The sequence below is a fragment of the Antechinus flavipes genome, chromosome 2 (genome assembly GCF_016432865.1).
Source record: "Antechinus flavipes isolate AdamAnt ecotype Samford, QLD, Australia chromosome 2, AdamAnt_v2, whole genome shotgun sequence".
Taxonomy (NCBI): domain Eukaryota; kingdom Metazoa; phylum Chordata; class Mammalia; order Dasyuromorphia; family Dasyuridae; genus Antechinus; species Antechinus flavipes.
This window is the reverse complement of record NC_067399.1, coordinates 142,068,951-142,092,718: the sequence shown is the minus strand read 5'-3', so window position 1 is coordinate 142,092,718 and position 23,768 is coordinate 142,068,951. Positions and strand designations below refer to the sequence as shown.

The 23,768-nt window shown below is 36.1% G+C and overlaps 1 protein-coding gene across 2 annotated transcripts in view; it reads right to left on the bottom strand.

The window, feature by feature from the left end:
• The window catches only part of PPP3CC (protein phosphatase 3 catalytic subunit gamma), a 123,101-nt gene extending 101,994 nt beyond the window's left edge, over positions 1-21,107 (bottom strand). The window contains exon 1 of one of the 2 annotated variants that reach the window (XM_051975702.1): positions 20,680-21,107. In XM_051975702.1, coding sequence (XP_051831662.1) covers positions 20,680-20,731 — 52 coding nt within the window. In that variant the 5' untranslated portion in view covers positions 20,732-21,107. The remainder of the gene's footprint in view (positions 1-20,679) is intronic. The other variant, XM_051975703.1, reaches the window with a different exon arrangement.
• Between the last annotated feature and the right edge of the window lie 2,661 nt (positions 21,108-23,768).

Sequence of the window (23,768 nt, the reverse complement as noted above, 5' to 3'; positions counted from 1 at the left end):
GGACCTCCCACCTCCATGTAGGGTTTGATTGGAGATGTCCTCTCAGATCTTTTCATTTGAGTTCTGCTTTATCTTTATAATTTTGTAAATTTTACTCTTGATTTTTTGGTGTCGTTCTTTCCATTTACATTCTTGTAGTTGTATTTATTGTATTTTCTAGGCTTTTCTTACTTTACTCTGCATTAGTTTATGTAGTTCTTTCCATGCCTTTCTGTATTCACCACAAACATTTCTTTATTTTTTTAAGTTTAAATTTAATATTATTATTTTCTCTATTACTTTTATTTTTTATTATAGCTTTTTATTTACAAAACATATGCATGGTTAGTTTTTCAACACGGACCCTTGCAAAACCTTCTGTTCCAACTTTCCCCCTTCTTTCCCCCACCTCCTCCCCTAGATAGCAGATAGTCCAATACATGTTAAATGTTAAAATATATGTTAAATACAATATATGTATACATATTTACACAGTTATCTTGCTGCTCAAGAAAGATCAGGTCTAGAAAGAAGGTAAAAAAACCTCAGAAGGAAAACAAAAATGCAAGCAGACAATAACAGAAAGAGTGGAAGTGCTATGTTGTGGTCCACACTCATTTCCCATAGTTCTCTCCCTGTGGGTGTATCTGATTTTCTTAATCACTGAAGAATTGGAACTGGTTTGGATCTTCTCGTTGTTGAAGAGAGCCATGTCCATCAGAATTAATCATCATATAGTATAGTTGTTGAAGTTTATAATGATCTTCTAGTTCTGCTCATTTCACTTAGCATCAGTTCATGTAAATCTCTTCAGAACTCTCTGAAATCATCCTGCTGATCATTTCTTACAGAGCAATAATATTCCATAACATTCATAGACCCCAATTTATTCAGACATTCTCCAGTTCAGCCATTCAATTTCCAGTTTCTAGTCACTACAAAAAGGGCTGCCACAAACATTTTTGCACATACTGGTCCCTTTCCCTTCTTTAAGATCTCTTTGGGATACAAGCCCAGTAGTAACTGGATCAAAGGGTTATGCACAGTTTGATAACTTTTTAAGCACAGTTTTAATCTCCAGAATGGTTGAATGCATTCACAATTCCACGAACAATGTATCAGTTTTCCCCTCCAACATTCGTCATTATCTTTTCCTGTCATCTTAGCCAATCTGAGAGGTGTGTAGTGATATCTCAGAGTTGTCTTAATTTGCATTTCTCTGATCAATAATGATTTGGAGCACCTTTTCATATGACTAGAAATAGTTTCAATTTCTTGACCCGAAAATGGTCTGTACATATCCTTTGACCATGTATCAATTTGGAGAATGGCTTGATTTCTTATAAATTTGAGTCAATTCTCTACATATTTTGGAAATGGGGCCTTCATCAGAACCTTTGACTGTAAAAATGTTTTCCCAGTTTATTGCTTCCCTTCTAATCTTGTCTGCATTAGTTTTGTTTGTACAAAAACTTTTTAATATAATCAAAATTTTCTAATTTGTGATAAATAATGATCTCTAGTTCTCCTTTGGTTGCAAATTTCTTCTTCCTCCACAGGTCTGAGAGGTAAACTATCCTTATGTTCTTCTAATTTATTTATAATATCATTCTTCATGCCTAAATCAGGAACCATTTTGACCTTATCTTGGTGTACAATGTTAAGTGTAGGTCAATGCCTAGTTTCTGTCATACTAGTTTCCAATTTTCCCAACAGTATTTGTCAAATAGTGAATTCTTATCCCCAAAGCTGGGGTCTACCACAAATATTTCTTATAACATAGTAACATTCTATTACACTCATGTAGCACAATTTATTTAGCCATTTCCTAACTGAAATTACTACAGTTACTTTATTTCCATTTCTTAGGGATCTCAAAAAGTACTGCTATAAATATTTTGGAATATATAGGGATTTTCTTGTCAATGGTTTCCTTGCAATAATGGAATCTCTGGCTCAAAGGGTATGAATGTTATAATCACTGTATTTGCATAATTGCAAATTGCTTTCCAAAATGATACTACCATTTCACAGCTCTACCAATAATATATCATTATTGTGATTATCATTCCACAATTTCTCCAACATTGATTATTGCCATTTTTGACAATATGAAGAGTGTAAGGTAAAATCTAGAGACATTTTGATGTGCATTTCTATTATTAATGATTTGGCACATTATTCATATGGCTGAGAGTACTTTGCAAATTCTTCTTTTCACATCTGACCTATTGTATTTTTTAAGGAACTGATTTCTTCAGTGGATTTTGTTTTCATTTGGCCAATTCTATTCTATTTTATTTTTTGCTGAGGCAATTGGGGTTAAGTGATTTGTCCAGGGTTACACAACTAGTCCAATTCTATTTTTAAAGAATCATTTTCTTTAGTCAATTTTTGTCCTTCCTTTCCCAAGCTGCTGACTCTTTCTTGCATATTTTTTTTCTTATTTTTTCTTCTACTCTTATTTACCTTTTAACATCTTTTAAGAGCACTTTCGTTTTTTTTTTTTGTTTGTTTGTTTATTTGTTTTTAATTTTTATTTAATAATTACTTTATATTGACAGAATCCATGCCAGGGTAATTTTTTTACAACATTATCCCTTGCACTCGTTTCTGTTCCGATTTTTCCCCTCCCTCCCTCCACCCCCTCCCCTAGATGGCAAGCAGTCCTATATATGTTAGATATGTTGCAGTATATCCTAGATACAATGTATGTTTGCAGAACCGAACAGTTCTCTTGTTGCACAGGGAGAATTGGATTCCGAAGGTATAAATAACCCGGGAAGAAAAACAAAAATGCAGATAGTTCACATTCATTTCCCAGTGTTCTTTCTTTGAATGTAGCTGCTTCTGTCCATCATTTATCAACTGAAACTCGGGTCTCTTTGTCAAAGAAATCCACTTCCATCAAAATATGTCCTCATACAATATCGTTGTCGAAGTGTATAATGATCTCCTGGTTCTGCTCATTTCACTTAGCATCAGTTCATGTAAGTCTCGCCAGTCCTCTCTGTATTCATCCTGCTGGTCATTTCTTATAGAACAATAATATTCCATAACATTCATATACCACAATTTACCGAGCCATTCTCCAATTGATGGGCATCCATTCATTTTCCAGTTTCTAGCCACTACAAACAGGGCTGCTACAAACATTTTGGCACATACAGGTCCCTTTCCCTTTTTTAGTATTTCTTTGGGATATAAGCCCAATAGAAACACTGCTGGATCAAAGGGTATGCACAATTTGATAACTTTTGGGGCATAATTCCAGATTGCTCTCCAGAATGGTTGGATTCGTTCACAACTCCACCAACAATGCATTAGTGTCCCAGTTTTCCCTCATCCCCTCCAACATTCATCATTATTTTTTCCTGTCATCTTAGCCAATCTGACAGGTGTGTAGTGGTATCTCAGAGTTGTCTTAATTTGCATTTCTCTGATCAATAATGATTTGGAACACTCTTTCATATGAGTGGTAATAGTTTCAATTTCATCCTCTGAAAATTGTCTGTTCATATCCTTTGACCATTTATCAATTGGAGAATGGCTTGATTTCTTATAAATTTGAGTCAGTTCTCTATATATTTTGGAAATGAGGCCTTTATCAGAACCTTTAACTGTGAAGATGTTTTCCCAGTTTGTTGCTTCCCTTCTAATCTTGTTTGCATTAGTTTTATTTGTACAAAGGCCTTTTAATTTGATGTAATCAAAATTTTCTATTTTGTGATCAGTAATGGTCTCTAATTCATCTTTGGTCACAAATTTCTTTCTCCTCCACAAGTCTGAGAGATAAACTATCCTATGCTCCTCTAATTTATTTATAATCTCGTTCTTTATGCCTAGGTCATGGATCCATTTTGATCTTATCTTGGTATACGGTGTTAAGTGTGGGTCCATGCCTAATTTCTGCCATACTAATTTCCAATTGTCCCAGCAGTTTTTATCAAATAATGAATTCTTATCCCAGAAGTTAGGGTCCTTTGGTTTGTCAAACACTAGATTGCTATAGTTGACTATTCTGTCTTGTGAACCTAACCTTTTCCACTGATCCACTAATCTATTTCTTAGCCAATACCAAATGGTTTTGGTGACCGCTGCTTTATGATATAATTTCAGATCAGGTACAGCTAGGCCACTTTCATTTGATTTTTTTTTTTCATTAATTCCCTTGAGATTCTTGATTTTTTATTGTTCCATATGAATTTTGTTGTTATTTTTTCTAGATCATTAAAATATTTTCTTGGAAGTCTGATTGGTATAGCACTAAATAAATAGATTAGTTTAGGGAGTATTGTCATCTTTATTATGTTCGCTCGGCCGATCCAAGAGCACTTAATATTTTTCCAATTATTTAAGTCTGACTTTATTTGTGTGGAGACTTTTTTATAATTTTGCTCATATAACTCCTGACTTTCCTTTGGTAAATAGATTTCCCAAATATTTTATGATATCAACAGTTATTCTGAATGGAATTTCTCTTTGTATCTCTTGCTGTTGGGTTTTGTTGGTGATGTATAAAAATGCTGAGGATTTATGGGGATTTATTTTGTAGCCAGCTACTTTGCTTTAAGAGCACTTTCAAGAAGCCTCTTTGGGCTTGAGGCCAATTCATATCATTCTTTGAGATTTTCTCTGTTGACTTTCTGTCCTCATCTGAATTTGTGTTTTGGGTTTTCCTGTCACCACAATAGCTAAAGTTCTTTTCTGTTTCTTGCTCATTTTCTTTCCTTCTCTTTTTATTTCTTGTTTTGTGCTGTTTATAGTTGAGCTCTGCTCCTAGGATAGAGAGAGCACTGTCCCAAGCTTTTTGTGCCACTCTGACCTTGATGTCTTGTTCTCATCACAGTAGAGGGCAAATCTACCTGTTCTCTCCAGGAAAACAGCCTGATTTCCCCAAGCTGACAATTTGCCTTCTGAGCTAGGACAGAAGGCTGCCCATTGGTCTGCTCTTCTACAGAGCCAGGATTGAGGGTCTCAGCTGCTGATCTGCTATAATTAAGACCCTCTTTTCACTGGCTTTTCCAGACTCAGGCTGAGCTGGACTGTATTAACACCTCTTTCACCCCCGTGAGACTGACTTTTCTTGAAGTTCTTCCAATCTATCTTGAGCTGGAGAGTGGTTTCATTCCATCAGACTCTATTCAGAGGCTTGGTGCCATGTGGTTTTCAAGGGAAACTGGGAGAGCCCAAGCAGTTTCCTGGCTTCACTCCATCATTCTGGCTCTGCCTTGGGAACTCACAATTCTTGTTTTGAAAACTGTTCATATCCCTTGATCACATCTTTTGATAAATGGCTATTAGTCTTACATATATACATACATTTATTAATTATATATGTATCTTGCTTGCTTACTCTTATCAGAGAAATTTTATACCAAGATTTTTTCCCCCCACACTTTAAAATTTCCATTATTTACTTCTACATTATTTCTATCTGTGCAGAAACTTTTCAGTTTCAAGTGTTCCAAATTATGTTTGTTTTTTTGTAACTGTCTTTTGTTTGGCTAAGAATATATCCTCTCTCCTCCCAAAGTGTGATAAGTATATAAGTCATTTCTCTTCTAAATTTATGAGATGATCTTTAATATTAATGTCATATATTAAAAAGTATTATGAAATAGCTGTAAAGTACAGGCCTAAGCCTAATTTTTGCCAGAATACTTTGCAATTTTCCCAGCAGTTCTTTTTGCTTGTGCTTTTTGAGGCAATGAGGATTAAGTGACTTGAGCAGGATCACACAGTCCCAGTAATTTTTTAAAAAATCAAATAAAGAGTTTTTTCCTAGGTACATTTTGTTTTCCACACTTGGTTACTAAATTCTATACTTTATCATTCTCCCTTGTCTAGTCTGTTTCACTAATCACTTTTTTAAAAAAATTCATTATTGGATGATTTCAGTAATTGCTCCTTTACAATACAATTTGAGATTCAAAAGTGCTTTCACTTTATCAATCCCACTTCTTTTCTTTATCATTTTCCTTGATATTTTAGATATTTTTCCTTCCCCAAATGTATTATGATATTATTACATCAAGTTCTATAAAGTACTGTATCTTCTTGGTAATTTCATTAATACACCATTAAATATAAACTAATTTTGGTAGTATTATCATTTTTATTATATTGGTAGTGCTTAGCCAGAAACTATTTAAATTGTTCTTTATTTCTTTAAGGACTTCTTTGTAATTTAACGTATACAAATTTTGTATCTGTTTTGGTAGTTACCCAAATATTTTATGTATTTTGTAGTTATTTGGAATGGGATTTCCCTTTCTATTGCATTTTATCTGTTTTGGTTTTATTATACAGAAATGCTGTTGGCTAGATATAACAGAAAATGCCAGCCACATCCAGAGAAAGAACAATGGAAATTGAATGCAGTTTTTTTGTTTTTTTCTTTCTAATAGTTTTTCCCTTTAGTTTTCATTTTTTCTTTTGCAAAAAATGTAATATCATTCTTTATGAATGTGGAAATGTTTCATACAATTGTACATGCGTAATCTATATAATATTGCTTCTGTCTTCAGGAAAAAGGAAGGAAGGAGAAAAATCTGGAACTCAAAATCATACAAAAATGAATGTTGAAAATTGTCTTTACGAATAATTGGAAAAAATTAAATACTATTAAGTGAAAAAATATGCTGTTAACTTTTGAGGATTTATTTCACTGTTTGCAATTTTTCTTTGCCTCCCCTCTTCCTAAATTGGTAGGCAATTTGATATAGGTTATTCATGTGTTATCATGTAAAATATTTCCATATTAGCATTATTGTGAAAGAAGAAACAACTCAAAAGGGGGGAAAATATGAAAAAGAATAAAAAGAATAAAGTAAGTGAAAAAAGTTCCAAATTGCTCTCCAGAATGATTGGATCAGTTCACAACTCTACCAACCATGCACTATTGTCCCAATTTTTCCACATTCTCTCCAATATTTGTTGTTTTCTTTTTTTGTCATATTAGTCAATCTGATAGGTAGCCTGAAATTATTCTAAAGCTAATAATACACATCTGCTAAGTATGTGCTTTAACCAAATACTGGTTAGAAAGCACACAGGATTGAAACTTTCAAATTAATCTTTAGTTTTATTAAATGGAAGCACAAAAATACAAAAATGTACTATTAAAATTTAAAATAAAATTATAAATAATAGTGTCAAACTCCTGTAAAGAATAGCAGCAAAAAAGGAACCAAAGAAAACTACATTTTTTGTTCATGTTTTGTCATCTATTACACATGTATATACATTCACACACACATTTATCTGTCTAATCCTACATATCCATACACACACACACACACACACACGTTTCAGCAAAGGCTGTTACCTCAAAAAGAAATCAAATAACAATATATGAACAGGTGGATCTCTCCTAGTTTTATTTCTAAAAATATAGAATCAAAATACAAACCTATTGATATTATTCTTTACTTTAAAAAGTCATCAACAAAGCATTTACTTTTTTGAAATAGCCTCAAATTTAAAATAACTAGCCATATCTATCTTGAATTTTTCACATCAAGTGTTGTTTTATTATTTCTTAAGTCTACATAAATTCATAAGTCTGAAACTTCTTCTAAATCAAAATGGATGTGTTTGATTATATTAAATTAAAAAGTTTCTGTTCAAATAAAACCAATGCAGACAAGACTGGAAGAGAAGCAGAAAACTGGGAAAAAGTTTTTTACATCCAAGAGTTCTGATAAAGGCCTCATTTTTAAAATATATAGAGAACTGACTCAAATTTATAAGAATACAAACCATTCTCCAATTGATAAATGATCAAAGGATGTGACCAGACAAATTTTCAGATGAAGAAATTAGAGCCATTTCTAATCACATGAAAAAACACTCAATCACTATTGATTAGAGAAATACAAATTAAGTCAACTGTCAGATACCACTATATATCTCTGATTGGCTAAGATGACAGGAAAAGATAATGGTAAATGTTGGAGGGGATGTGGGAAAACTGGGACATTAATACATTACTGATGAATCCAATCATTCTGGAGAATGATTTGGAACTATGCCCAAAGGGCTATCAAACTGTGCATACCCTTTGATTCAGCAATGTCTCTACTAGGCCTATACCTCAAAGAAATCATTAAAAAGGACAAAGGACTCACATGTGCAAAAATATTTATAGCAAAAAAAATAAAATAAAATAAAATAAAAAAGTAAAAAATATATATTTGTAGCAGCCCTTTTTGTGGTGACAAAGATCTGGAGACTGAGTGGATGTCCCATCAGTTGGGGAATGACTGAATAAATTATGATATATAAATGTTACTCTAAGAAATATTCCATTACTATCCATTCCATTAATACTATACTATCCATTCCACTAATAACCAGGAATAATCAGGAACTTATGGAATATTATTGTTTATAAGAAACGATCAGCAAAATGATTCAGAAGGGCCTGGAGAGACTCACATGAACTGATGCTAAGTGAAGTGAGTAAAACCAAGAGAACATTGTACATAGCAGCAAAAAAAAACTGATGATCAGTTCTGATGAAGTTGGCTCTTTTCAACAATGAGATGATTCAGGACAATTCCAACAAACGTGATGGAGAGAGCCATCTTGATCCAGAAAGAGGACTAAGGGGACTGAACATGGATAGTATTTTCACTCTTTTTGTTGTTGTTTGCTTGCTTTTTGTTTTTTCCACATTTTTTCCTTTGATATGATTTTTATTGTGCAGCATGATAAATATGGAAATATGCACAGAAGAACTGTATATGTTTAACATATTAGATTACTTGCTGTCTAAGGGAGAAGATGGGGGAAGGAAGGGGAAAAAAATTTGGAACATAAGGTTTTGCAAGAGTGAATGTTAAAAACTATCTTTGAAGTATTTTGAAAATAAAAAGCTATTATTAAAAAAAATGTGAATGCTATTCAGAGACAGAGGACTAAAAGACTGAATGTGCAATACAACCAAGTATTTTCATCTTGGTTTGCTTGTTTTTTTTTCCTCTCAAATTTTTTCTTTTGATCTGGTTTTTCTTGTGCAGCATGATAAATGTGAGAAAATATGTATTAAAGAAAATAAAAATAAAGGAAATTTTCATTATTAAAAATAACCAAATATGTAACTTGTTTCTGTTTCTCCCAAATGAAAAGATGTCCATGATAGTTTTCTAAGAGGTTTTTATTAACTGTATTCCTTTTATCTTGCAGATAAAAGTAGCATATATTTTACAGGAAAAAGAAACAATTTTGATACCATATATCTGAGTGACATTTGAAAAAAATCTGTTCAATTATTTCGTGGATGTTTACAATTTAAGGTTTACATAAAAACATTTTTTTTTAGCCTGCCAGCAGACTACAACACTGGGAAAGTAGCTATTTTTTCTTCTTCAGGGAATTCTCTCATATATACCAAAGAGAAAGATGATTCTCTCATACTTCCAACATTTTTCTCTACTAAAAGCTCATTACATTGATAAATTATTAAGTATGCCTAGTCTAAGATATAAATCAATACAAAACTCTTACCTTGAAGGAGTAATGAACAATTTTTCATCTAATACATGACAAAATTGTATAAACACAAATATGCATATTTGGCTATACTTATGCTAAAACAGTCTTTTGGTCTAGATCAGTGATTTAATAGTATAGTGAGGATTTCACAGCATACAAAACAACAACTAGTTTTTAGAGAATTGTCTAAGGATGTGAAAAATTAAGTGACTTGTTCGATGGGCATGTCAGTCAATAAGCATTTATTAAGCCTCTTAAAATGTGGTAGAAGGTGAGTTCTTTACCAGGCAAGTAATGGAAGTAAGTAGATTATTTTGATGCATGCAATTGAAAGGCTTTTATGCAGACAAGGTTAATGTATCTAGAATGAGAAGAGAGATAGTCTAATGGAGAAAAAGTCTTTTTTAAAATTTTTCGGAGAGGGTTTGGGCTCCAAGACATATTAGATAACTAACAGAAATATGTAGGACCAAAAGGTATTCTCTAATTGCTAAGTAACTAAAGAATATGAATAAATAGTTTTCAAAAGAATTAAAAACTATTAACAATCACATGAAAGAATGTTCCAAATTACTAACAACAAAAGAAATGTAAATCAAAGCAACTCAGTATTTATTAAACACCTCACATGTTCCAAGCATTGTATGAAATACAAGGGATACAAAGAAAGGTAAAAGACAGGCCCTGCTCTCAAGGAACTCACAATCTAAGGGGGGAGAAAATGAAAATAACTATGTTTAAACTGTAGATAATAACGGAGGAAAGGAACACTACATTAAGGAGGATCAGGAATGAATTCTTGTAGAAGGTAGGATTTTAATTGAGCCTTGAAGAAGTCAGAATTCCAGGACATGGAGATGAGGAAACAGAGTATTCCAGACATAGCTAATAGTTGATAAAAATGCCTGGAGTTGGGAGATGGAATGACTTGTTCCAGGAATACTAAGGAGATCGGTCTCTCTGAAGTGAAGAGTACATATATCCAAAGTAGGAAGTGGTCAAATTGGGAAGGGCTTTAAATGTCAAAGAACTTGATATTTGATCCTAGTGGTGATAGAGCCACTGGAGCTTACTGAATAGTAGGTGGCAGGATCAGATCTTTGCTTTTAAGATCTTTTTAGCAGCTGAATGAAGGATTAATTAGAATGGGGAAAGACTTAAGTCAGGAAGGCCAATCAACAGGCCAGGCTAGGGTGAAAGGTAATGACAGTCTACAAAGTCAAAAATACAATCAAATAGAACTTAGCAACAGATTGGATGAGATGGGGAGGAATTGAGGATGTTATCTGGGTGTCAGGTAAATAACTGGGAGCAGGGTATTGCCCTGGATAGTAACACTGACAAAGATGACAGTCATAATAATGTTGGAGGACTTTATAAAGATAGGAAAAAGACTGCACTATTAGTAGAACTGTGAACTGCTATCAACCATTCTGGAAATCAATTTGCAATTATGATAATAAAGCAACTAAAATGTCTATATACTCTGTCCCAGTGCTAAGCATATATCCCAAAAATATTGCTGATAAAAAAAAAAAAAAAAGAATTCAATATACTCCGAGATATTTAGAGCAGAATATTTTATGGTAGGTAAGGAATTGGGAAAAAAAATCAATATCCATCAACTTGTGAATAGCTAGGCAAATTATGATGCATGAATTTAATAGAATATTGCTATGCTATGAAAGAGAATGAATTAAGTCTCTCATACAGAGAAGCATGACAGATTTATATGACCTAATGAAGTGAGGAGAGCCAGGAATGGGGCTGAGTATAGCACTGCAAATGGAGGGAATAACTACAAACCAATTGAAAATGAATTGTGCAACATTACCAAAAAATAGGCTTATCCTGAAGAAGTATGAGACACTTTCCCCACTCTTTTTGCACAGATGAGATGAGGGAGAGTTACAGAAGAAGAACAATGTTATGTGGTTGGTTTTGCTCATTTTCCTTCTTTTCTTCCACTTAAAATCCTCTTGCATAATGAAAGGGCTGGTTCTCTAAAGAAGAGATATGAGGGAAATTTGAGTGATGCGAAGACAAAAGTTATCAATAAATTGGATATCTCAAAGATATTTTAAAACTCAGCATATCCACAACTGATCATATTATCTCTTCTTTGAAACTATCTCCTCTCCTTAACTTTGCTATTACTTTTGAAGGGACAACACCCTCCCAATAACAAAAGATAAGTATACAAGTGTCACTTTCAAACTACTCATACCATTACCCTCATATTCAATATCATCAGGTCTTGTTGATTCTACCTTCAAAAAATCTTTCATATATGCTCCAATCTCTCCTCTAAAAGCCAAAAACTTTGATGCAGATCTTCATCACTTCACACCTGAATTATTGCAATAGGCTGGTCGTCTTGCCTCAAATTTCTCAATTCTAGTCCATCTTTTATTCAGCTTCCAACATGATTCTCCTGAAGTCTAGGTTTGACCAAATCACTCTCTATGTAATAAAATACAATAGCTTCAGGATCAAATATAAAATCTTCTGTTTGGGTTTTATAAGCCCTTCATAACCTGGTCCCTTCCTATTTTTCCAATTTTATACTTTATTTCCTCTCCTTGTAATAGACAAGGACAGCCTTGCTATTCCTCATGTAAGACATCCATCTCCCAACTTAATACATTTTCACTAGCAACTGAACAAATCTTTCAGTCTTTCATTACTTTTTCTTCCTCTTGGTTTTTTTCAAGTCTCATCAGATCCCCACACTCTGCAAAAAGACTTTCCAAGTCCCTTTCAAATTTCCTCTCATTTAACCTATACATATCACCTATATACATAGTTTGCATTTTGTTTCCTTAATTATCTCTATATCTTGACAGTAAGGACAGTTTTTTTCTTTCTTTGCATCCCCAATGCTTAGTATAATAAGAATTTAATAAATGTTTGTTGATAAGATGTGATGATCAATTGTGCTGGCTCTTTTCAACAATTAGGTGATTCAAAGCAATTTCAATAGAAGTGATGGAAAGAGCCATCTGCATTCAGAGAGAGGATTATGGAAATTGAGTATAGATCAAAGCATAGTATTTTTACTTTTTGTTGCTGTTAGCTTGTTTTTTTCTTTCTCATGTTTTTCCCCCCTTTGATCTACTTTTTCTTGCACAGCATGACCAATATGGAATTGTTTAGAAGCACATGTTTAACCTTTGTCAGATTGCTTGCTGTCTAGAGGAGAAGGGGAAGGCAGGAGGGAGAGAGAAAAATCTGAAATAAAAGATTTTGCGAAGGTGAATTTGAAAACTATCTTGGCATGTATTTTGAAAAATAAAAAGCTACTATTAAAAAAATTGGTTTATCGACTGTCTTAATATTTTTCCTGAATGTTCTCTATGTCCATCGAGTTGTCAGTAATCTTCAGATGGATATCCATTCCAAAGACACCGGAGAGGCAAAATATCAAAAACAACTTATTTCTTTCCCAAATCCCCCAGTTTCTTCTGGGACACAACAGACACTGGGAATGGCAAACATGAAACAGAAATATTGGGAGAGCACATGAAAGACAAGTTCCTCAGTGGAACTTACAACCATACAGTAGAAGAAGGGGAGAACCCCCAACCTGGCAGGCCAAATCCTGAAAGGGACCTAGTACCCCAAAAGAGTCAATTATCTGCAAGGAGGAGAAGCAGGGTGGAGAAGCACAGTGTAGTTAGGGGAGACACCATGTGGCATGGGGGAAGGACAAGGAAAAAGACACCACAAGGCAGAGCACCATGGCAGACTGATCCACAGGAAGGCAGCAGTCATGGGATAGCTCCATAAGTAAATCCCATAGGAAAAATTCAATGTCAGGGACACAATGGAGACATCTGACAGGGTGTGGCAAGACAAGACTATTCAAGACCTCCACAGAGAGTGGGTCCCAGGAGTTTGACATCCTCTCTATTTCTGTTAAGGATAGCACCATCCTTTAAGTTATCTTAATTTGCAACCTTTGAGTCATTCTTGACTTCTCCTTTTTCCTTAAGTCCAACATCTAATCAGTTATCAATCCTTGTCAATGTTCTAAATCACTCTCACAACTGTTTACTTCTTAACAAACACAGTCTTTACTCCAGTTCCAGATCCCATATAGCAATAAGGTTCTGTAGAGGAGAAAGAATCTAGGAATGTGGCACACTGGATTTAACATCAATTTTTTTTTTGATGTGTTGATCTATTTAGCTAAAAACTTTTCCTCTCTGTTAAACAATTTGTGGTTAGGGCAGCTAATTGGCACAATGGATAGACAACACTGGCATTAAAGTCAGGAGGATCTCAGTTAAAATTTGACCTCAGACATTTAACACTCACTAGCTGTGTAACTCCGACCAAGTCACGTAATCCCAATTAAAAAAAAAAAAAAAAAAAAAGGTGCATAGTCAATAAGAGCTGATACTCTAGGAGGCACAAGGAAGAGGGATAAAGACCATATAGCAATGAAGACCCAACTGAGATCGGATAAAATTTATAGTAATTATCAGCAAGATTTTGTGATTTTCTCTAATACCACTGAATAGCACGTGAACAAGAAGGAAGGAGACAATGTAGAAGTAATCAAAAATTGGGATTTGGCAAGAAGCAACAAAAGGAAGGACTCAAGAATAAAGAATAATAGAATTTAATTGGTTCACCAGACATAAAGACAGGGACAAAAGAAAAGTGTATCCAGTACAGGCAAGTATAATGGCTAGAAAAAAAACTAAGAGTAGAGCAACTGGGGTCATGGTGAAGAGGATAGTGGGGAGGGAAAAATACATACTTGTTAATTTTTTTAAAAGTAAAATAAAATGGGTTAGTATCACTAACACTTCCCAATGATGCCTTCTCTCTTCATCTTGTATCGGAGTCTTTCTTTATAATAGAGTCTAGTTAAGGGAAACAAACTGGTACATTGGCAAAGTCTGACAACATATGCCTCATTCTATATTTGTGATATACCACCTCTCTGCCAGAAGAGGGGAATGTTTTGTTATTAGTTCTCTGATGTAAAGTCAACATTGATGGTTGCACTAATCAGAATTATTTTTTAAAATTTCTTTTTTTATTTCATATTTATTTTCCCTCCAATTACATGTAAAAACAACTTTTACTGTTTGTGGGATTTTTAAAAATTGAGTTCCAAATTCTCTCCTCTCCTGTACTTCTTCCCTCCTTGAAAAAGCAAGCCAATCTGATATGGGCTGCAAAACATATTTCTATATTAGTCATGTTGTAAAAGAAAACACAACCACTCTGTTCCCAAAAGAGAAAGAAATTGTTTTTTTTTTTTTAAGTAAAATAAAAACATAAAAATAACAGGTTTAGAAGTCATAAGACAAAGGGAAAATGAGATAGATTATAATCAGATAAAGGAATTTCAGAGTTCATGAACATTAAAATGGTAAGATCAAAGATTATCTTTATGTGTGGCTAAAGAAAGTGAACTGAATAGACTAAAGAACTAGGAAGTAAAGAGTAATTGAGGAAACCCAATTTTCTTATATGAGAGCAGAAATTACAATGAAGAGAAAGACTGTGGTCAAGGTAAACTCTGAGAAAAGAAGACAATGGAGAAGAGGTCAGTGAGAGAAAAGAGTGTTCCTAGATAATGGTCATCAAGATCTGGAGTGGGTGAAAAATTTCGATGACATTAGAGAGAAAAATCTAGAGGTAGCAATGTGGAAGGAAGGAGCATTCCCATTTGCCCATACCATCAATTTTGATGGTAACGGTGACCATCAATGTTAATGGTAACAGTGTCCATCAAAAAGGAGGCAGATGTTAGATCTGCCAGATGTTAATGCCAGAAATTCGAGAAAGGAAAAAAATTTAACATGAAACAAAATTTGATGGCACAGGAATTCCACAATGCACAGGGAAAAGAATGGGCAGATCTGGAAGGAGACCTTGAAAGGCTTGGATTAAAGTCCAAGACTGGACTAGGAAGAAGATAGTGTGAAAGGGATGGAGAATAGGAGTACATCAGCAATCAGGGTTTCAGAATCATTCAGAGGGAGTATGATAACCACTGAAGAATAAGTGCAGGCAGAGCATCAGTGGCAGAACAGAGGTCCCTTAAGGAAGGGATATATTGCTCAAGATTCTCCCCTGAGGTCTAATCTTATTATAGGCAGTGACTGTGTGAAATAAGAGACACTTCGTGGTCTCCCTCATAATAGGCAAGAATCTGCCTTGGAGGGGGAATTAAGAAAATGTACCTCTTTCTCTTCCTATTAGAGGTGGTGTATTATGAACGTGAATTATTGTACATATTCTTAAATAGTTGATGTGATAAGTCATTTTGCTGACTTGCTTTTTCTTTCTTTTTAAATCTTTGCTACAAAGGATAGTTCAGTAAACAAAAAAAGAAGGAATGAAATATTTAAAAATGAAGATGCTGTAAAAGCAAAAAATGGCAAAAAAAAATTGTTAAATTAAAACCTGTATTTCTTTGTTACAAGGGAGAGTTCTCTTTGGGGTGCTAGAGGGAAATGACTACTTAGGAATCATGGAAAAATGACAACAATGTTAAAAAAAATCCAGGAATATAAAAACTATGAAAATAATCAATAAATCAAATAACTTATTAATTGCTTACTATGTACAAAACACCAAAGTAACATAAAGATAACAAATATGAAAAACCCAATAGTCCCTACTCTCATGAAGTAGGGATATTTGATTCTTTTATCCAGGAAAATACTAATATATATATATATATATATATATATATACATATATATATATATATATATTCAAAATATACACAAAATAAGTACAAGATAATTCAAATCAGGAAAGACCTCACAGGTAGACCACACAGAGCTCTGAAGAAAGATAGGAATTCAAAAAGATAAAGATTAGGAAGAAGAACAGACAAGGGGGACAACCTGTGTAAAATGCCCAGAGACAGGTGATGGGATGCTGGCTGAAAAATAAGTAGACCAATTTGGCTAGGCTTGTAGAATGAGTGAGTGAAGAGCAGCAGAAAGAAATACATCTGAAAGGTAAGATGGAACCAGAATATGAAGTATTACTGCCAAGTAGAAAAGTTTGTATCAAATGTAGATTCACCAGAGAATGGCATCACTAGATCTATGCTTTAGGAAAATCACTTGGTAGCTGTGAAGGATGAACTGGAGAGAGGAAGATCAAAGGCAAGAGGGCCAATTGAGAGACTACTGCAATAGCCTAAGTGAGAAGTGAAAAGGGTTAACTAGAGGTGACTATATAATCCGTAGAATCAACAATATTTGGCAACTGACTAGAAACTAGTAGGAGATTGAGGATGACAAGGGTTTCTAACATGAGTGTCTGGAGAATCAGAATACAATTAAGAAAAAAGAGAACTTATGACATGTATCCAAGGAAAGGGGGAAGAAAACTAGTAATTCCCTATGGTTCAGTGGTACACTAGTCTTTAGCTTATATGAATCTCTACACACTATATTTAGGCAACAGAATGGGTGAAACATCGAATCTGGGATCAAAAAGGTCCAAATTCAAATCCTGCTTTGGACACTTACCTAGCTATATAAGCCTGAGCCAGTCACTTAAATCCTCAAGTCTCTGTATCATTGCCAGGAAAATGGGGATAAAAATATGACTTATCTCACAGGATCAAATATCAAAAAAATATATGCAAGCCTTAAAGTTTTTTAAAAATATTAAATACTGTAGTTACGAATTTCCTCAGAATCGGAATACTTTGTCTCCAATGAAATAAGTCTACATTCTACCAAGATCTGTCTACTTTGAAAATGATTTTTTACAAACAGACTCTTTATACTTATAAACAGATATGTAGGGATAGCAATAGGGACTGGGCCTACAATTTTACCTGCATAGGGAACTCTCAAATAACTCCTTCTTCTAATGCAGGCTGCTACCTGCTCTGAAACTTACAGTCTGAGAACTGTAAAAGCACTGAGGGGTAAAGTGAGGTACTAAGGGTCACTAAGCTAGTATCTATTAGAGGCAGGATTTGAACAGAAGTCTTCCTGGCTTCCAGGGCAGTTCTCTACTTACTAAGCTAGGGAACCAGATCCTAATAGGCTAGAACATCACAAATTACCATTATTTATATTGCATTGTTTTTATTTTGGTAAACATTTTCCAAGTACATTCTAAGCTTGGTCAAGATTTCTTGGGAGTTCTGCAGTCCACAGGTCTTCTCTCTGGTCTTGAGTTTGACATCTCTACACTATGCCACATGTACATATAGGTGATATGTATCTGTATCTTTAAAGATTAGCTATAGATATAGATCACATACATGTGTGTTCCTATTTCTAAATTAAACTTTATTTCTAGAAATATTCAATCTGAAGTTATAAATACTTTTAAAAATTTTGTCAAAGAAAAGCAATATTCTTTGTGACCAAATAAAAAGAATATACAGCTTAGAATTTCAACAATCAAGCTGAAAATGAATCATGCATGTGGATTCAAGCATTTGAGTCTCAAGTTCTTTGACCTAGGTACTGGAAATGGTGCCATAATGAATCTGAAACATTATAATAAATCACAGAAAAGAGTTTTTTAAAAAGCAAATCATAGAATATAAGAGTTGAAAGACCCTCAGAAGCTATCTAGTCCAATCTATCCTATGGATGTGGAAACTGAGGCTCCTAGGTTAGTTATGTTTTTTTTTTTCCACATAATTTCAAAGCAGAATTTGAACTCAGATGTTATGACCACTGGACCACATCATCTCAACATCTATTATTATTATTTTTTCCCTACAAAGTTACTTCTACAGATTAGGAAGAAGTAACAACCAGGAGCCAAAATGTCAAACCAGAGCCAAATTCTTCCCAAAATATGCATTCAATAGATAATTGAGTGAGCTGAATACATTATATTATAAAAATTCAATCAACTTGTTGCATGATAAACATTCTATATTAATACATTTGTTATAGTCATATCAACATGGTCAACAGAAAAATTTAGGATCCACAAAACTAGAAAAAAACAGCTGCATTAGTCTCTGTAAAGAGTCCTGTTTTGGACAAACTACATATACTTTTGTGAAATTGAGTATTTTAATTTGAGGGAACATTATAATGTCAAAAACAAAAAGGGACTGGATCTATGATTTCACTAATATAAAATATTCCAGGACAAGCACATTTTCTTTATCAATGTAATTGATCAAGCAGTATTCAGAAGGTAAATTATTTGCCTAGGATCACACAGGCAATGTGCATCAGAGGCAGGGCTTTATGGCTTCCAGACTGCACTGTATACACTATACCACATGGCCTCTACAATTTCTGAGAAACTTATAAAACTTTCTCAGTAAAATTCAAAGGTCAGTGGTTCCTAGAGTCCTAGAGTTCCTATAGTCAAGAATCATCTAAATTTATCTCCATCTCATCACTGAAACTACCTTGCACTTAGGTGGTATTTTTAGCCTTTCATATCCACTGTCATTTGGTTTTAATATTTAATTTGTGAGGAAGATTGTGAGATATTATTATACACAAGAAAACAAACACAGAGAAGTAAAATAGTTTCCCACAGCAAATTAGTGACTAGGCCAGAACCAGAGTCCAAATCCCTATCAAGAGGTCAGTATTTTTTGTAATATTTATTTAAGTACTTCTAAATAATCAGTGATTTGTATGGATATTTCCTCCACTCAATAATTCAAGTTTTCTACTCCTACTAATAACAAATAAAGGGTTTTAAAGGACCAGAAGAGTAACTTATGCATAATGATGATTTTTGGGTCATCGAGAAATAGTATACTATGTTCAATTTACCTCGACTAGAAATATGTATAATTCAAATGGTTTAATTTTCAAGTTTTGGCGCTAAGAAGATAAATTCAAATTATTTATAAAATAAACCTCATGCCTTGATGATAATTATCATCAGATTATAGACTTGGATCTGAAATGGAACTCAAAAGCCATTTAATCCAACCATCTCATTTGCTGAGGCACAAGGAGGTTAATGTCAAATAGTATTGTCAGATGTGGGATTTGAACCTCTGACTGTCCTCTGATTGAAAGCCAGTATTTTTTCTACTATACCATAACTTTATCTCCACATGAATTAGAGTATTTATTAAATTCACATTCGGCCAATACCATGAAACTGTTTTCTCATCTCTTTTAAGTGTTCAATTGATTTCTCTATCCCAAAACTGGAGAGCCCAGAAGGGACCTTAGAAATTTTTTTCACGACATCAATCACTATTTCTTTCTTTCTCTAAACCTAAAACGAGGGGGTTTGGGGAAAAGTCTTAAGATTTTCTTCAAACCACTACTAATCCCTCCAAACCAAAGTGAAGGTCTGTCGTCAGGATTATGAAAGCACACATTGGTGTTCAGAAACTAAGTTCTGCTACCCAAGAATACCAGGAAAGTGTATGACATGAAGTCTGAATACAGACATACTAAAGAAAATACATTTGACAGTTTAACAAAGCACAAACCTTACTTTAATTCAGTCGATAATTTGATAGCAATTAGTTTTCTATATTCTTATCAGAGAAAAATATTCCTAAAGTGAACACCAAGATGGGAGAATATCGTTCTCGGGCTTTGACTGACGAGTAAAAAACACGAATGCCCAAAGCATCTTTTAAGGAAATAAGTAAGATTCCTTAAAGCGATTTCTCTGAAGGCTTATTTTTGCCGTTTTAAGGGGACTTTAATGCAGTAAAGTACCAGACTAGGATGAGGGGAAGGAAAGGGGAAAGAGAATTGACAAGTGGTATGACTTGGGGTGTTTCCAGCCTCGATTTTCAAAAGAGGAATTACTGGAAGATAGTAACTCTTGGAGGCTTGGGAAGTTTGAGATCGTCCATAGGATCGGAAAAGCAGAATAAAAACAAATCCCGAGATTAAAAAGGAGAGGGGGTGGGGTCTGACCTGAGAATCACTCCTTACTCAGAGGAATCAAAGAAATCCTCTGTGATGGAAAGGAGCTGACAGGAAATCCACACCCCATCTCCGAGATCACCTCAGCCAGCACAGGGCCATTTGCCAAGCAGCGACCGTAGTCCCGCCGGCCCGGGTTTCTCCGCTTTGCCCCTCAGCCGGCCACCACCTCCCGGGGCCCTCCGAGTCGGAGGAGCAGCCCAGAACTCCCCGGCTTTGACCCAGAAGACACCCCTCACTCCACCCGGGTCTGCCCTATCTCTTTCCCTCAGTTGCCGCAGAGCCCAGAGACCGTTCCCCAGTGCTGAGCAGGTACCTTTGATGACGCGCTCGGTGGTAGAGAGTTTGCTGCGACTCCTCGAGGACATGGTCCCCTTGTCTCCCCCCTCCTTCTTGTTCCGGGCGGCGGCCGGGCCCTGGGCCGCCGCCTTCTTCCCCGGCGGTCTCCGCTTCCCCCGGGGCCGGCCGGCCAGTTCTTCCCCGTCTCCGGCTCTTCAGGGCGGCTTAGGCCCGAGGAGGCGGAGCAAGCCCCCCGGCTCCCGGCTTGCGTTCGCCTGGCAGAATCCCGCCCCGCGCGACCCCCTTTTTTTCAAGCCGCAGCGGCTGCCGGCTACAAGTCCCAAGCAGCTGCCGCGGCAACAGAGCCAGGAGCGGCTTCTCGCGACCCGTCCCAACTCAGCACGCACGCGCTCCGCCCCTCATGGTGCGCGTCCTCCTCCCCCGCGCGCCGTTTCCACGAGCATTCTCCAGAGCCAGCACCTCTCCTCCGCCCCTCGCGCCCCCTCCGCCCCGCAGCAGCTTCAACGCGCTGCCCGACTCTTCAAGTCCCCTTCAAGTTCACTCCCACTCCCCCACCCCCGCAGCGGTCCTTCCCGCAGCTGCGGCGCAAGCGTCCGAGACTCTGGTTCTCATGCGCACGCGTATCTATACACCTCTCCCATTCGTCCGTGTTTCTTTTACTCTTTTTCCCTCCGCGTGCCTTCCCTTTTCGCACCCACGCCCATGGCTCTGGAGCATCCTTTTCTCGAGAGTGAGAAGCATGGGGGGACGTAGCCTTTCTAACGTTGCAGAGAGAGGGAGGCTCGGGGCCTATTCCTTCGCCTCTCCCAGTTGGGCATCTCCAGATTGTTTATCCTCCCCTCAGGTCCGAACTCCGCGCGCGCGTGCACGTCCACTGTACTTTTCTAAGTGGGCCTCGTAGCTCCCTGCACGCGCGCTGCCCGTCCATCCCCATTCCCCACCCCCTCTCAGCCGCGACAGTGTCCCCTGAGAACTACCCATTAATTTCCTCTGGGGCAGCGTCGGGCCGGCGTCCTGGAGGCTGAGGATCTGTGTGGAGAAAGGACAGCTCCAGAAGCTTCCAGACGGGGGGATGGAGGAGAAAGGCCGGAGAGCTTCCTAGCTCCAGAAAGTCTACACTGAACGGGCTCTGGCATATAGTAGGCCCTTAATAATGTCTGTTGCCTGATTAGCCTGCATCGGCAAATGTGGCGAATGTGGGATGTATCGAAGGCTTCTTAGATGTTCTGGCTTTGAGGAACAGGTAGGCAATTCAGTTATACTGGAAGCAAAATTTATGAAAGATAATCTTGTGACAAGACTAAAGTCAGATCTGAATGGAAATCAAAACACCATTTTCACCTTTTTTGAGTTACTTGGTGTTTTGATTTTTTTTTTTATCCTTTCTCGTGTTTTTTTTCTTTTGATTTTTTTGTTCTTGCTCAGCATGACAAATATGGAAATATGTTTAGAGAAATTGCACATGTTTAACCAGTATTGGATTGCTTGCTATCTATGGAAGGGAGGAAATTTGGAACACAAGATTTTGCGAAGGGGAATGTTGAAAACTATGTTTGCATGTATTTGGGAAAATAAGATATCATTAAAACTGAAGCCAAACATTGTAGGGTCTTAAATCCTAGGCATATTTTTCACTTATCCTGGAGAGAGTAAGAATCGCCCTCCGCTTTTCAGGGCTTTTCCCTTAAAACGCCTCCCTCCACTGTGGATGGTTAGAATAACGTCAACTTCTCAATGAATTTTTATTTTTTTACTTTGGTCAGGGGGAGTTGATAGATGTAATAGCAGGACAACTACCGGTTCATTTTGGTCCTTGCACGTAGATTGATGCACTAGATAAACACAACAACAAAATCTATGCGGGGAGTTGTGTCAATAAACATTAAGCCCTCACTAGGTCAGGCTCTGTGTTAAGTGCTTGGAACACAAAGAAAGGCATAAAAACAGCCCCTATCCTCAAGGAGTTCATTATCTGAGGGGATGGGAGAGGGGAAATTGAAGTGTGTTGGGGAGGGGGAAGGTGGAGGGAAGTAGGGAGTAGGCAAGACTAAAGAAGTCCTAAGAGCTTGTGAGAAGTGATCTGAGGAGATGTGAATTATAGAGATGAAGTCATCTTGAAGAATGATTAGTTTCTAGAGATCATGAAATCCAGGATGTCAGCTGGGTTAAGAAACGATGAGATGAATATTCGGATTGTCTTCCTTAAAGAGTAGATGATTAGGCATTCTCCAATGTCCAACCTCTGACCAACCAGCATGAGGGAGATGGATTAGGATGGCAATTCTTACTCTCTCCAGCAATGTTCCCCAATCAATATTTTGGGGCATGGGACAGCTAAGTGGTGAAGTTGATAGAACACCAACCTTGAAGTCAGGAGGTCCTGAGTTTAAATCTGCCCTCAGACACTTAACATTTCCTAGCTGTGTGACTCTGGGCAAGTCACTTAATCCCCATTGCTTCAAAAAAAATTTGGGGGGGCAGATTTTTATCAATCTGTAACTTAATCTATACAGTCTTTATTAAAGCCTTTTTGCAAAACTGGCTGTTCTCTATATCTGGTCTTGCTTCTTCCACCCCAGCTACTGACTCTCCACAAGAGGAGAACACAGAAAGTTCTCAGAGAATGCTGATTTTATTGGTCTGCAATAGTTTGGGTATTAGTGAAAAACATTTAGGTTGAAGACCTATTCAAATTCTAAAATTGTAAGATATATTCCTACTGTAATTAATTAGCATAGCACATATCCTTTTTCTCTAGAAAAAGTTTAGTTTACAGTTTTCTTAATTGGTATGATGGCACATATCATAAAATGGCAAATTTTTGATCCTCTGAAACCCTATTTATCATGTTACCTAGTTCTGAAACACCTATTAGAGTTTCAGACTCCCTAAACTATTTCTGTAGTTACCAAAAGAGGATTTTTCTCTGACATATCCTTACTAATGTTTTTTAATTGTGATCTTCAAGTCGTTTAAACTTCTTTTTAAATTCCTCATCTATAACATAAATGGTTGAACTAAATAATCTATAAATTCCATTCCAACTCTTAATATTATTTTCTTGGGAGAGAAGGCAATAGGATTAAGTGACTTGCTCAGGGTCAT